This window comes from Vombatus ursinus, unplaced genomic scaffold (genome assembly GCF_900497805.2).
Source record: "Vombatus ursinus unplaced genomic scaffold, bare-nosed wombat genome assembly UNPS02010394.1, whole genome shotgun sequence".
Classification (NCBI taxonomy): Eukaryota; Metazoa; Chordata; class Mammalia; order Diprotodontia; family Vombatidae; genus Vombatus; species Vombatus ursinus.
Genome location: NW_020950172.1, coordinates 5,618,975 through 5,633,913, shown reverse-complemented (window position 1 = coordinate 5,633,913; position 14,939 = coordinate 5,618,975). Strand labels below are relative to the sequence as shown.

Here is a 14,939-nt window from a genome sequence, read left to right as displayed (position 1 = left end):
GTCCGGCCCGGCCCGGGCTGTCCGGCCGCCCGAGGGCCCCTGCGCGGAGGCGCCGGGGAGGAGCCGTCCGCCCTTGGTCCCGGCCGGGGCTGCCCGAGCGCCGCCCCGGCCCGGGCCGTGGTCTTGATCGAGGCGGCGCCGCCCCGCCCGGCCCCCCCGGGCCCCCGGCGCGGGGAGGGGCAGGGCCGGGCTGCCGGTGGTCATCCGCGCCCCCCCCGCCCCTCCCCCCGGCCTGCCGCGGCTTCCCTAAGCGCCGAAACAAAAGCCGAGCAAAGTTGGGCCGGCCGACCCCCGGGGCGGGGCGGGGGTCGTGGCCCCCACCCAGGGGCGAGGAGCCTCCGAGAGCGGCCTGGCCGCCGGGCCGGCTTCCCCGGCTGCGGAGCGGGCTCGCCTCCGTTTGCACATCGCTGCTTCGAAGGACCCTGTCGGTGTTGCCGGCGAGACTTGCTGGGAGCTTGGTTAGATAGGGGTCCTGCAGAAGCCCCCCGGCCCGGGGCCAGGGCGGCCCCTTAGGCGTCTTGTCACTGAGTGCTCCCGGTTCCCCGTGGTCACTGCCCGTTGCCCGTTGCCGTGCGGTCGTGGAGTTGGAAGAGCCCACCCTTGGGGCTGTCGTGCTTCTTACCCAAGAGATGTCATTCATCCAGCTGGGCTGGACTTAGGTTAAGAAGCCTCTCCCTGGGCACGGGTCCCTTCACCTTTCTCTGCCCCGGCTTGGCGCCCCTCGGACAGGGCTGTGGGGAGGATGCCCTGCCGCTGGAAAGGTGGGAAGATGTGGATGATGCCTGGAGTGATGGGGGGGTCCTTCCTCCGACCCGACTCTTGGACAGGCTTTGGAGCAAGGCTTACTGACCGTGACCCCAAAGCCTGGCCCTTTGTGAGCTGGTTTTCTGTGTCATTACTGCGTTTGCTACTTGGGCGGCTGGGAGGGAGGGACTCCAGCAGCTGATCAATTGTGTTTTCCCGGTACAAAAGCTTGTTATTTGTGACCAGACCCTGCCCTCATTCCAGAGCGTGCTAGGATATGCTTAGCAGTTCCCTCCTCTCTTTCTTTTTAAACTTTAAAGAGATCCAGAAGACAGAACAGGGGCGATCATTCAACTCACGGCAGGAAAGCTGTGCAGGTGCTAAGGCAGTGGGGAGAGTGTCCTTGCTGTTAGTGGCTGGTCACGAGCCCAACAGGACCAAGAAGATGACTGTTTTTTCAGAGTGTCTGACATCCTGGGGAGGAAGGCTCATTCCTGTCCTGCCGGATGGCTGTTTGGAGTCTGTCTTGGAGAAGAGGGAGTCTAATTATTTAAACCCTCTTCTTCGTCTTCTCTGGGTTGGTTTCCCTTGCTGCCTGCTCCTACTTTTCTCCTCTAACCTTCACACGCAGTGGTTATCAGTGTGGCTCCCCTCCCACTGGGATTCTTCTTGGTAGAGACTTCCTTACTGTTTTGGTCCCTGGGTTAACTTAACCACAAGCCACAGGGGTGGGGAAAGAAGGAAAAGAAGAACTGGGGGAAGGAGGGGCTCACGTCCAGTTAATAAGTTAATGTGCCGAGGCCTCCAACTGAACTGAGCAGGGCACGTCCTCCTTGTTGCTTCCTTGTTGGTACAACCGGAAAAGCACTTGCCCAAAGACAGTCATTAATTGTGATTATAATGATAATGTGAACAGCAGGAACTGGATTCCCCTCCAAAAGTCTGTGGATCTCTTGATCTCTCTCTGTCTCTCTGTCTCTCTCTGTCTCTCTCTGTCTCTCTCTGTCTCTCTCTGTCTCTCTGTCTCTCTCTCCCCCTCTCTCCCCCCCCCCAGAATTTAATACTATTGGTCCCATGGAACCAGATTTTGAGTTGGAGGGGGCCCACTCCCACTTTATCCCATATGGGTCTGTCCGCTCTTTGAGATAAACTCACATCAGACCAGATGTCTCTGTGATATAGACAAAGAATTTCGCGCAATATTTTAAAAAGTTTGAAATACTTTTATTATGATCTCAACAGTAACTAAATGAGAACATTTCTATATGCAGAAGGCAGAGCATCTCAAACCATTGATGTATGTATAGGTTTAAAAAAATCACCAAGTTTAACATGTAGGACCAAATGCCATTACTGTCTGTGGGCCCTTATGAACTTCCTTCTTGAACTTCTTTTTTTCTTTGGACATTTCTCTGACTAACATTCTTCTCCCCACCATTGCTTGCTTTAAAGCCCTTTATCACATTTACTTACATTCCTGTTTAAGTAAGAATGTCTTTAATCATCCTCTCTCCCCAGTGCTTTTTGCTTCCTTGCTGTCCTCAGCAACACTGAAAACCCATCTCTCTTAAGGAGAGCACATTGGGTGCTGGGGGTAATTTGAGATTTGGTCTTCTGGGATGAATGAATTTGCAAAACCTCTGCTTCTCAGGCAGGGTCAGGAGTAAGCCAGGCACACGGCCAGACCAAGGTTGCTGCTTGTTATGGTCTTTACTCCCATTTTCCAGTTGAGGAAGCTGAGGCAAGTCACTTCTATGATTTGCTCACCCAGTCAGTAAGCGTCTGAGTCAAGATCTGAACTCGCGGGGTCCTGACTCCAGGCCTGAGCCTCCTGCCGCTGAGCCCTGAGCTGTCTAAGGACCCTCAGACCCGTTGAGTGTGTGTCTTACTTGGATTTACCTAGGCTGACTCGGCCTGACTGTTTTTCAAACGTTTTGTCACACGAAAGCATTGACTGGAACTTTGCTTGTGATTTCAGGTAATCATTGCCAAATGAGGAGGAAAGGACGATGTCATCGAGTATCTGCAACCAGGCCCTCTTCTTCCCCGTGCAGTATTAAGCACTCCCCTACTCGAGAGACCTTGACGTACGCCCAAGCTCAGAGAATGGTGGAGATTGAGATCGAAGGTCGCCTGCATCGGATCAGCATCTTTGACCCCTTAGAGATCATCTTGGAAGATGACCTTACAGCTCAGGAGCTGAGCGAATGTAACAGCAACAAGGAGAACAGCGAGAGGCCCCCGGTCTGTCTGCGGGCGAAGCGGCATAAAAATAGCAAGGTGAAGAAGAAGAACGATGCTCTCCCCGGGGCCCACGGCGCCCCTGCCGCTGCCAGCCCCCTCCCCGAGCCCCGGGTGCGCGTCGTCGAGTACAGCCCGCCTTCGGCGCCCCGGCGACCGCCGGGCTACTACAAGTTCATCGAGAAGTCGGCCGAGGAGCTTGACCACGAGGTGGAGTATGACATGGACGAGGAAGATTACGCCTGGCTAGAGATCGTGAATGAGAGGCGCAAGGCCGACGGCGTGTCCGTGGTGTCCCAGAACATGTTTGAGTTCCTGATGGACCGCTTTGAGAAGGAGTCGTACTGTGAGAACCAGAAGCAGGGTGACCCTCAGTCTCTGATTGACGAGGATGCCGTGTGCTGCATTTGCATGGACGGGGAGTGCCAGAACAGCAACGTCATTCTCTTCTGTGACCTGTGCAACTTAGCCGTCCACCAGGAGTGCTACGGGGTGCCCTACATCCCGGAGGGCCAGTGGCTCTGCCGGCACTGCCTGCAGTCCCGTGCCCGGCCCGTCGACTGCGTGCTGTGCCCCAACAAGGGAGGTGCCTTCAAAAAGACGGACGATGACCGCTGGGGCCACGTGGTCTGTGCCCTGTGGATTCCCGAGGTGGGGTTCGCCAACACGGTCTTCATCGAGCCCATCGACGGGGTGCGGAACATCCCCCCGGCCCGATGGAAGCTCACGTGCTACCTCTGCAAGCAGAAGGGGGTCGGTGCCTGTATCCAGTGCCACAAAGCCAACTGCTATACAGCATTCCATGTGACGTGTGCCCAGAAGGCCGGCCTCTACATGAAAATGGAACCCGTGAAGGAGGTGACGGGCAGCAGCACCACCTTCTCTGTCAAAAAGACTGCTTACTGCGATGCGCACACCCCCCCAGGTTGCATCCGCAGGCCTCTCAATATTTATGGGGACGTCGAGATGAAAAATGGGGTTTGCCGAAAGGAGGGAGCCGTCAAAACTGTTAGGTCGTCGTCCAAAGTCAGGAAGAAAACGAAAAAGGCCAAGAAGACTTTGGCTGAGCCCTGTACAGTTATGCCCACGGTGTCTGCTCCTTACATTCCCCCTCAGAGGTAAGCAGGCCCGAGCACTGGCGCGGGAGCGAGTCTCTGCTCAGAGCCATTCCAGAGGTGGGAAGGGGCCCCCTTCGCGCCCCGTATTTGGGTGGGTGTCGGGAGGGCCTCTAAACGGGGTTCTTGGGATGGGAGTGAGCAGTAGCCCGTCAAAGAAGGTCCCCCACATTGATTCCAGCCCAAAGTCGATTGGCAGCCAAGCAGAGCAGAACAAAAGTCCCTCAGCTCAGCCGAGGTTCCCCTATTTTTCTGGTGGTGTCTCATGCCATCAGGTTTTGTTAGCGCAGAGTTATATGTTTAGACTCCAGACTTGAACCTGGAAGGGAGTTGGAAGGATTTAACTTCAGGGGGGTAAACAGGGTCTCAAGAGAGGTCGAGTGATTTGTTCCAAGATGCACAGCTAGTTATTGGTGGAATGGGCGTTGTCATCATAAGAGCTGCTGCAGATGGACTTTCGGGCCTGGCCCAGCTGGGTCTGTGGCCAGTTTGAGTCTGAGAGTGTTTGCTGATTTTCAGTATCTGCAGCCCATTTTATGTACTAATAACATGTCCTGTGTGCCCGCTTGATGAAGGTGACTGGCATTTAATGAGTGCCCCCCCAGTTTTTCTTGAGGGTTCCTGTGCTCCTTCCTGCCTTGCTCTTTGTCTGCAGTTTTGCCCTTTCTCAAAAGGTAAGTGACAGGGCACTGCCAGCCCCGCTCATGGCGTGTCATTGGAAAGGAGGGCTTTTCTGGCCCTGCGCTGTCTCGGAGCTGGCCCCCTCCCAGGACTTTATAGTAATGAAGCAGTAAAGCACAACAGAATGGGAGCCTCCATCACTTTCTGTCACTGGCTTGTAATGTTACACCTGGGAAAACTAATGGCTGATGAAAGAAGAACTTTGAGAATTCATTAATTTTAAGAAATTGTCGGGGTATTTGCAGATCACTTGTATTTGTGGTGTTAAATGCACTGAAATACATTCAGAATTTAGCTATGAACAAGCGATTGATGTCTTGGGCCCCTCTTAGCTGAAATGCTTGAAAGCTTGCAAGCTGTTTGTCCAGATGGGGCTACCTGGTGCAGTGGGGGGATATCCCTTGCTTGAACTTTGTCAAGAAAGCTGGACGCTCACTTCCTGTTAAGAATGGGGGGGGGGAGTGACTGGGAAAGATCACCAAGGGGGGTCGGGAAGGGTAGGTCGATTGGCTTTGTAAACAAACTTAGTGCTGTTTGAAAAAAATGACATTAAAATTCTGGGAATTGCTTCATCGGAAATGTATTGAAGTGACCTGAAAAGCTGAAATGGCCCCTGCCTCCCAGCCAATTTTTGATATCTGCAGTTTCTAAAGTCAGACCAAGTTAGTCAGTTGTGAGAAGAAAGGGAAGGTGTTGGGACTTAGTCCATTTCTTGTGAGAGTCTGATTTGCCTCAGTTTCCTCATTTGAAAAGTGGGGATAATAACTGCACCCATCCGCATAGGGTTGTTTCACATGAGATTTGTACCCTATTTTGGAACTGTCAGAAATTATCCCTGAATTAAACATAACCGTTTAAACCTCTTAGAGTTGCACACACTCAATGTGTTAATTTGCTTTTTTTGGCTGCTTAGATTACTTTTAGCAATAAAGAATTTTAAGGTTAAACCATGGAGACAATTGAAAGATTTGAAATGAGGAGAAGAAAGGCCAAAAAACCTGGTCTCTAGGAGTTTACACTCTAATGCCGGGGGAGGCCACATGGAAACGTGCAGGTACATACAGGATAGACACATACATGCAGAGTATATGGGAAGTAATTAGAAAAGGGAAGGCGTCAGCATCTGTGGGAGAGCCTCCTGCAGGAGGAGGGGGGGATTTGAACTGAGTCTTAGGGAGGAAGAGAGACAGCATCCTAGGCCTGGGGAGATGGAGAGAGCAACATCCTTGGAATGAGATGTTGGAAGGCTGGAAAGGGGCGAAGGAACCAGGCTGTGAAAGTCTTTTAAGAGTCCTAGAGGCGCTGGGGGGGAGGGCAGAGATGAGGGCGGGGATATGGTCAGACTCTGAGAAATCACCTTGGCTGCTGAGCCTAAGATGCATTGGAGGCTTGAGTCAGAGAACCCCTGAGAAGCTTACTGCAGTAGTCCAGGCTCAAGGTGAAGAGGGCCTGAATGAGGGTGCTGGGAGAGATGTCTAGAAGGGAAAAAAGGCAAGATTTGTCAGCGGATTGGCTCTGGAGTTGAATTATGGTGAGGAGTTGCGATTGCTCGGAGGAAGTTAGGAAGAAGGGAGAGTGTTGGGGAAAGATAATGTGTCCTGTCTTGGACTTGTTGAGTTTGAGAAGCTTAAGGCACATCCAGCTTGAGATGTACAGGAGACTTTGTGTGATTTCAGTTCAGGAAAGACCAGGACCAGCCTCTTAGATCGAGAGTCTAATCTGGATCACAGAGTGAGTGAGATGCTTGAGCCTTGGGGATTGCTTAGCTTAAGAAGGTGTGACCCCGGAGGGAAGGAGGAGAGCTGACCTTGTCATGAAAATTTAGGGAGAAGAGAATAACCTGGAAGAGTTGGGGATCCCCCACCTCCCAACCGCCCCAGGCTGCCCAGAGGTCCTGGAGGGGAAGATGAGAGCCCTTGGAGGGTACGGTTTCATTTGAATGCCTTGGGAAGCCTGCTGGCTGAGAAAAAGGAGTGTGAGGGTGTGTGCTGTAGGTGGCTTTCTTCCAGGGTGTAGCTGAAAAGGGGAGAAGGAAAGCTTAGGGTCACGTCTGTTACTAAGCGCTAAGTGTCTTACCTGTGGATTACTTCTCATGTGAGCTATGAGACAGGTGCTGTTGTTATCTCCGTTTAAGAGAGAAAGAAACTGAGGCAGACAAAGGGCGAGGGACTTCCTCAGGGTCATTGAGCTAGGACATTTCTGTGGCTGGTTTTGAATTCAGGTCTTCCTGACTCTAGGCCCCGCACTCTGTCTTCTGTACCAGTGCCCCTTAGCTGCCTAAAGACAGAAGATGGTAACTAGCAGTGATGGTTGGATCAAGTGAAGGGTTTTTAAGGATGGGGAGAGATAGATGTAGAGCCAGTAGATGGAGTGACTGCACCTCCCCACATGAACATACCTGATGGGGGTGGGACCCAGGCTGCCAGTTGAGGGGTTGGCCTTGGTAGGGGAGAAGGGCCTGGAGTGAAGGAGGAGCTGGTGATGGGGATGTCTGGGTGAAGCGAGATGAGGAGGACGTGAGAAGAGGGAGCTCTTCGTTTTTGGGTGAAGGATGAAGTGAGGTCCCGGCTTCAAGAGGGCAGGTTGGGGAGGTTTGGAATCCTGGCAGAGGGACTGAGTTAGGGAGGAAGGGATTGTTGGTCTTGTTCAGGGAGTCCAGCGGGCTCGGTTCTGTCCTCTGCCCCAGCTCTACTCAGCACCGTGGGAGTGGAGGGGAAGCAGGCTTCTCAGAGGAGTGCAGGTTTCTGAGGGGAGGTCTGAAGGAGACTGAGGCCTGGGTGAGAGAGTGTCCCCGGAGCTGGGGCTCAGCGAGGGCCAGCAGATCTGGAGTTGAACATGGGGTGGAGGGGCCGAGGGGGACCTTAGTCCAGAACAGTGACCAGGCCTTTTATATCAGCTCCTGGAGTGTGCTGAGTATAAGGAGATGGTCTAGGCTGGGTCTCAATGGTCAGAGAGGAGGAAGGTGCTGAGGGAGGCCGGAGATTAGGTGGATGGAGACCCAGGGAGGCTTGCGGGTAGGAGCAGGCCAGAGGGACCTTGCTTGTCCCGGACAGGACCCTGGGGTCAGTGGATGGAAGAGGCAGTGTCCGTAGGGCGGCCTAATAGTGAAGATCCTGGGGCAGGACCCCATTGGGGTAGGAGTCGGGAGGGGAAGGCAAAAACTTGATTCAGCACTTTCTGTGTGTCAGGCACTGATAAGCAATTCACAGGTATTTTTGATCCTTGTAACAAGCCTGGGAGGTAGGTGGTGTTATGATCCCCATTTTACAGTTGAGGAAACTGAGGCAAACCTGGGTCACGAAGCTAGGAAGTATCTGAGGTGGACTTTGAACTCAGGTGTCTGAGTCCAGACCCGTTGCTGTCTGCACAGTGGTGCCCCTTAGCCACCTTACTTGGACTACAGGGGAAGTGGAGAAGGCTAGCCAGGTGGTTCAGGAGTCTTGTCCTCCCATATTGTTCACAAGGACACTGATGCTTTGGCTTCTGGCACGTCTTCCTTAGAGGGGTGGGAAGGAGGCTGCTGGCCTCATCCACACCTCAGTGTAAGGTGAGAGCTTTTTCACCCTGGGAATAAATGGATTGACTTCATTGCTGAGCAGAGTAGCACGGGCTTGGAGAGGGAGAGAGTCTAACCCTCTATCCTCCCTGCCTCGTTTTGTGAGGGAAGAAAGCTCAGCCTGGAGAGGGGCATTGATTTGCCTGGGGTCAGATTTAGCCAGAGAGGCCTGGAGGCTTTGGTTCTTGAGGGCTTGGTCAGCCCTGAAGATCCTAAAGATTTTCTGTCTGATCTTAGGGTCCTTTTGGAAGAGGAGGAGGAGAAGGGGATAGGAGTGTTTGGCCTAGACTAGAAGAGACTTCATGGGAACATGGTTGCCGTAGTCAGATAGTAAAAGACTCAGAGGCGGATGAGGGATTGGGTGGGTTTTATTTCCTCTTGAAGGACAGAGCTAGGATGAAAGTAACAGGGAGGCGGATTTCCCCTTGTGTACGGAAGCTATCTGTAAATGGAATGGGCTGATTTGGAGGTGGTGAGCTCCCTCTTCCTGGAAGGAACGCTTTTCAGCAGAGGCAGTGTGACCTCTTGTCAGGGATGTTGTAGACAGATTCCCTCCAAGACCATCTTGTTTTAACTAGTCAACAGTCAGTAAACATTTGTCAGACGCCTACTATGTGCACGGCAACGTGCTAAGCACTGGGGATACAAAGAGAGGCAAAGGAGCTCACAGTCAGTGGTGAAGACAGCAGGACAGATAGGAAGAAATCGACAAGCACTAGCATTAAGGGGGTTGGGGAAAGGCTTCCTGCAGAAGGTGGGATCTTCGCCTGCCACGGCTGAGATGAAGAGGGAGGGCATTCCAGGCCTGCAAGAGGAAAGAAGCAGCAAGGAGGAGGCCTGAGCGCCAGATCTGAGGGCGTTGAGTGGGGGCAATAGGGAGCCCCAGGAGTTTATTGAGAGCAGACGTAAGCTTTAGGAAGATCACTTTGGTGGTCGAGTGGAGGCTGGGTTGAGGTGGGGAGAGACTGGAGGTAGGCAGACCCCCAGCAGCCTCCGCAGCAGTCCAGGTGTGAGGGGCAGAGTGGTGGGAGTGTAGTGGAGAGGTGTTATGGAGGTGAGTAGGCACATGCTTGGATATGGGGGTGAGAGAGAGAGAGAGGAGTGGAGGAGGCTGGGAGGACGGAGATGCCCTCCACAGTGATTGGGAAGGCAGGAATTCTGTTCTGGACACAGTGAGTTTAAGATGTCTGAAAGGCAATTGGAGATGTGAGACTGGAGGGCAGCAGAGAGTTGGGTGCAGGACAGGTAGATTGGTCAGCCCAGTGGTGGCCATCATGGGAGTCTTCCAGTTCACTTCTCGATGTGGACGTCGAACTTGCATGTGATCAGGGAGTCAGCAGCATGTCACCAAAGGGGACTGGAGCAGAGTGAGAAGGCCGGGATCGAGCTCCTGCCGCTCACTTAGCAGTTATCGGGTACTGGACTGGCCACCTGAGCTGGCTGGGCCATGAGTTGCCCTTTGGGAAAGGTGGGGGAAGCACTTGGATGGCCTCTGCCAGTAGGGCTGGCCTGAGGGTCAGAGGAGAGAATGTTGGGGCTCCGTGGAAGTGTCCGTGCTCGACGTCTGGGCCTGTTCTGAGCAAAGCTCTGGCTCCCGACTGTGTGAGCCTCCATTGTAGACATGAACTCTCCTGGAACGTTCTCTGGCCCATCGGTCTGGGTGACGTTCCGTCCCATGGGGACGATGGACGACTTGGTTCCCCACTCAAGCAATTGCCGTTCCCTTATTAGGGACAGCAGCAGTCTCGTCTTAGGACCTCGAAAGTTCTTTTCTTAGTTCGCTTGTTTCCGTCCTGAGCCTCCTGCGGATACACCGAGAGACGGAATTCTGTGCCGGAATATCGAAGCCTGGGGCAAAGGTCTGAGGTTTCGTTGCATCCCCTTGTTAGGATTCAGCGATTCGTGGGTGAGTTCATCGAGCACGCCCCGGCAGAGAAGAAGACCCTGATGTGCTTTATCTTTGACTTTTCTTGAGTAGGGAGGATGCATGTAGATTATCACCCCAATATGGCTGGTTTTAGGCCCTGTTCCAGGCCCCAGCAGGAGCATGGGTCTCTCGGAGCCCAGTAAGCCCCTCTTTGCTGGTGCTGAGGCTCAGGGGGCCGTGGAGTCGGGGAAGGGGCCTGCGTGTCGCCAGGCCGCTGGTCCTTGTTCTGGGGCTTTTGCTTTGGAGATGGTTGGGGAGGACTGTGATGTGTGGTGGGCTGGGGCTGTTAAGCCTTGGTGGAGTCCCTGCTCAGGTGCCCATGGTGTGTGTGCTCAGGGTGCCCTGGAGATTGCAGTCGTGGTCAGTGTCGGCACGAGGCCCACTGCCAATACTACTTGGATGGCTGACGCTTTTATTCTTAAGAGTCACTCCAGTCACTGTTCATCTCTTTTGTCACATGCTGTCTGTTGCAGTTGTTTTTCTGGGATTGGGCAGGGATGGGCATCACCTGCTCTTTCAGGTGGTAGCTGCTTGTTAGGAGAGATGAGCCCTTCCCGCCTGACCTGGGGCCACCCACGGCTGCCGGCTGTCCATAAAACCCCAGCCTTCAGCTGAGGATCTGGGAGGGTTTTTGAGGCTGGCACTGTCCTGGGTTAGAGTAGACAAGGAATGTCTTTAAGGATGGGTACGTTTGGCTTAACTGCTGATGGGCAGGGAAGTGGGTGAGAAGAGGTGAGGCAGGATCCGAAACCAGTCTGCGGCTAGATGGCCTTCTCTCTGATCTGTGCATAGCCAGGTGGTTCCCAGTGGAATGTACCTCTGGTTTGTCCCCCATCCTTTTTCTTCAGTACCTTCCTCTTGATTCTTCCTCTCTCCTTATCCCCATCCCCCCACGTCCCCTTGTGCTGCTTACAGACTTGAAGGATGGGGACACAGCAGGGCCTATGGGATGGTGAGGAGAGTGCAGTGGGGGAGAGGAGAGGCCTTCATTAGCAAGGTCCTCACTGCTCTTATAGGAGGGATGAGCTGTGGTGGTTTATCTTGGAATGGATGAAAATGGATGAACGTGAACTTTGAGAAATAGGTGCCTTCCCCTGAGAGATAAAGGGAAAAAATATTTGTTCAAGCCCTGACATCATCTGCTCTGGGTGTCAGGCACAGAAATCCTTTTCTAAAGCTTACTGGAGCATCTGCCTTTTCATGTAGCGAATGAGATGTGGAGCCAGGGCTTTGCACAGCTTTTTGGTGTCAGATGACAAACATCTGTAAAAGGGAAAGCGTCTTTGTCACCACGTGAGGTGCCACCAAGCAGGCCCGTCACTGTTGTTTAGACTGTCTTCAGCCTTGTGTCAGAGCAGTGAACAGAAGCACTGTGTCATCTTCTGAAATAATGACTGCAAATACAAAGGATCGTGTTCTCTGTCCTGGTGGTCGTTCAAATAGGGCTTCCAAAGTAAGGAACTGTTAGCTTTAATTAAATTAACACTAGGACTAGGCAGGCAATTGATGCAAAAATAGTAAAATTTTCTCTGAAATAAAAATGTCCATCCTGCTCTCTCTTTTCTTTGCTTTTTGGATTTAAAAGAATGTGCTCTGTCTATGGATGCCGCTTGATTCTTGGAGGTGTTGAATTCTGAGATGTCTAGTATTAATCCACTGCAAGTGTAGACCGCGGTTTTTCAAGTTCCTGTGCAGTTCTGCTTGAAACTTGGAAACCATTTCTTCCGTGGATACAGTGTTGTAAGCGATGGTTACGTATCTTCTATGTATGTATCTTTTCTGTTCATATTGTGTCTCCTGGTGGAATGCGAGCTCCTAGTAGGCAGGCGCTGTTCTCGCCACCCTTTGAATTGCCAGTGGCCGGCACGATGTCTGGCACATGGGAAGCGCTTAATAAGTAACTTGTGGCCTCGTTAGATTCCTGTGTCAGCCTATGAAAGCCTCCCTGTTGAGTCTAAAATGTAGCCAAGTGAGTGAATGGTTTAGGAAAGGGATAGGCAAGAGGAGGATGAAGGTAGAGCTGCTTTTCTCCCTTGAGCGCCAGGGCTGGCTCTTGGTCACACATGGAAGTGGAGTCACTTTGTGCTGGCCCTCTTCTCCCTCTCATTCCACGTGCCTTCCTCAGCAGGCCTAGGCTTCTCCACGTGCTGACGTCATAAACTCTCCACTGGCCCTTCTGCCCACTCCTTCCTTGTCCTCCAGAGTACTGCATGGGCCCAAATTCTTGCCCTCTTCTCCCCTGAATCACAGCTCTTGACTTGTAGGTACAGCAGGTCTTGGGCTGAATGTCAGGTAAAAAGCACCCTGCTTGAATTGATGTCGCTCTGTGTGTGACCCAGTGCTTCTTTACCCCCAGAGAGGTGTTTTGAACAAAGGATGCTTGTTAACTCAGATGAATCTCTTGTTTCAGGCAGTGAAGTAGAAATTCAGGCACCCCAGGGGTGTTCTGGGCACACTTTCCCTGCCCTGGGGTCTCCTTGGGCCTTTTGGCTCTCCTTGCTCCACGGCTCCTTTTCCACCTCTACTTAAGCCGCAGATTCTTTCAGAAGGGAGGCTTTTCAGGGCAGTAGCTTGCACAGCTTGTGGGGAGGATTGTCTGCCATTTGTGCGGGTGGATTAGTCCCTGTGAGGGGCCACGAAATCTGGGCCCGCCTGTGTTCGTCATAAATGCAAATATCGAAGGTACCGGCCGTCTTCAGGGAGGGAGTGGAGGTAGCTGCTGTGTCACTGCAGGGCCAGGAGTCGCGCTTGTTGTCATCTCAGCAGGGCAGAAAGGGCTTGGGCCTGGAAGGTGATTGGCGCTGCTGGAGAAAGCACCTGAAAGTCGGCCGCCTCTGAGAAACGGCACCAGGAGGGGCTGGGCTCCACATCCTGAAGACTGGTGGTCTTCATCCGGGAATTGCCTCCCGTGGGGGTGGAATAAAGAACGTCTGGTGAGCAGATTCGTTTGGGTAGAGAGAGCACGACAAGGAATCAGAATGGTGCTGGCCACCAGCTGGGAGTGGCCTCAACCCTGTAGCCGGATGCTTTTCTGTAGGTCAGGAGGGCTTTTAAAGCAGAATGATGAGCTTGAGATAGTTTAGGAGGCAGGAAAATTGTTGGGAATTTTGTCACTTTTACTTACTACTTGAGTAGTACTATCTCATTGCTTTTGCTGTGGGGTGTGTGTGTGTGTGTGTGTGTAACTGTGTAACTGTGGGTTCTTTAGGTTGGCTCCAAGCCTTCCCCGGAAGCTCGGCCAGCTGAGTGAGCATAGGGCTGGGAGTGTGGGGCCCCAGGATGGACTCTGGCAACTCCAGAGGCTTGACCCTTGGCAGCTGATGAGTACTTTAGCTGTGATAACAGAGGAGGACGGTTGGCCAAGATGGGGTGTTAGCATCTCTTGATGGAGACCCAGGTCCTAAAAGTGGTGGCAAGTGGGATTCCCCTATGAAGACCTCCGGTCTTGGAAGTATTGATGAGTGAGATGTGTGCTACACCTTCTGTGGTGTCTGTTCCGTGGGAGAAAGCATCTTAGAAGTGGGGACTTTAATAGAGGATTGGAGTGAATATTATTAGTTGATCAAGTTACTTTGTTCAGAGTGATTCGGTTACTGTAAAAATTATACGAAGGCTTACGACAGGTGTTCGTGATTCACATGATTAATTTTAAAAATCACTTTCCTTTTTTTGGTGTGTGTTTACATCAGTGATTTCTTATGATCTGTCCCTCGTGATAAAGAATTAGGCAAAGGCGGTCAGCACCCACAGTGGCCAGGTCTGACAGCGTATCAGCATTTCTCATTTGTAGTGACTCACTTTCCTCCTGAAAGGGGACGGATTTCTCTGTCATCTCTTTTCTGGGCCCATGATTGGCGAGTGCAATGAGTCGGAGCTCAGCAGCATGGCAGTGTTGTTTACCTGGGTCTGCTCACTTTGCCGCCGAGTGTTCAGACAAGTTGTCCCAGAGCTCCGCTCAGTTCCTCACAGCCATTGTTTCTTTAGGGCTCAATCCTATCCCATTACATGAAGGAACCACAAGTGACCCTCAGTTTCCTAGATCATGGACTTTAGACCCGGAAGGCACCTTAGAGATAATCTCAGAGGAGAACTGGCCTTGTCCAAAGGTCACACAGGCAGGAAATGGCCCCGCAGGGCTGTTGACTCCCAGCAGGCCCCTCATTGGGCCTCAAGGGAGAGCCTGCCGAAGCTGGACACGGGAGCTGAGTTTCTGGATTTGGGAAGGTGTTGCTGATGTGTAAGGATAAAAGCAGTTAGGACCTGTCTTAGCCTTACGTGCACGGAACGATCCAACAATGTGAAACCGAACCAGTGAGCCAAAAAAATGGTACATGGAGCCCTCCACGTTTAGTCTTCAGTTTGAAAAAATGTATGTTAACTTGAATGAGCTCATCACACAATGTCCTGCTCAGAATCCTGCAGTGGTCTCATTATTCGAATTCAAACTGGATTATTTCCTTTGGGCTGCAACTAATTATGTCCGTGTTTTATGTAATTATAACTTTGAATTCTGATTGGGAATTGGAATATATGTGACTACTTCAGGGGCCTCATCATCCACACTAATTGAGACTCAGCTGTATTTTTCTAGATTTTGTTTCCATTATTATTTATGTAACTGTAAGTGTGTATATCATTTTTTTGTCTTCGAAACATTGTCTCTCCGTATTCCTTC

At 52.2% G+C, this 14,939-nt stretch overlaps 1 protein-coding gene across 6 annotated transcripts in view; it reads left to right on the top strand.

Annotated features, from left to right (window-relative positions):
* The first annotated feature begins 610 nt into the window (after positions 1-610).
* The window catches only part of BRD1 (bromodomain containing 1), a 72,707-nt gene continuing 58,378 nt past the window's right edge, over positions 611-14,939 (top strand). For 3 of the 6 annotated variants that reach the window (XM_027854366.1, XM_027854365.1, XM_027854364.1), the window contains exons 1-2: positions 613-761; positions 2,723-4,103. In XM_027854366.1, the coding sequence (XP_027710167.1) occupies positions 743-761; positions 2,723-4,103 (1,400 nt within the window). In that variant the 5' untranslated portion in view covers positions 613-742. Of the gene's footprint in view, positions 762-2,722; positions 4,104-14,939 lie in introns of all 6 variants that reach the window. The other 3 variants (XR_003568449.1, XM_027854368.1, XM_027854367.1) reach the window with 2 other exon arrangements.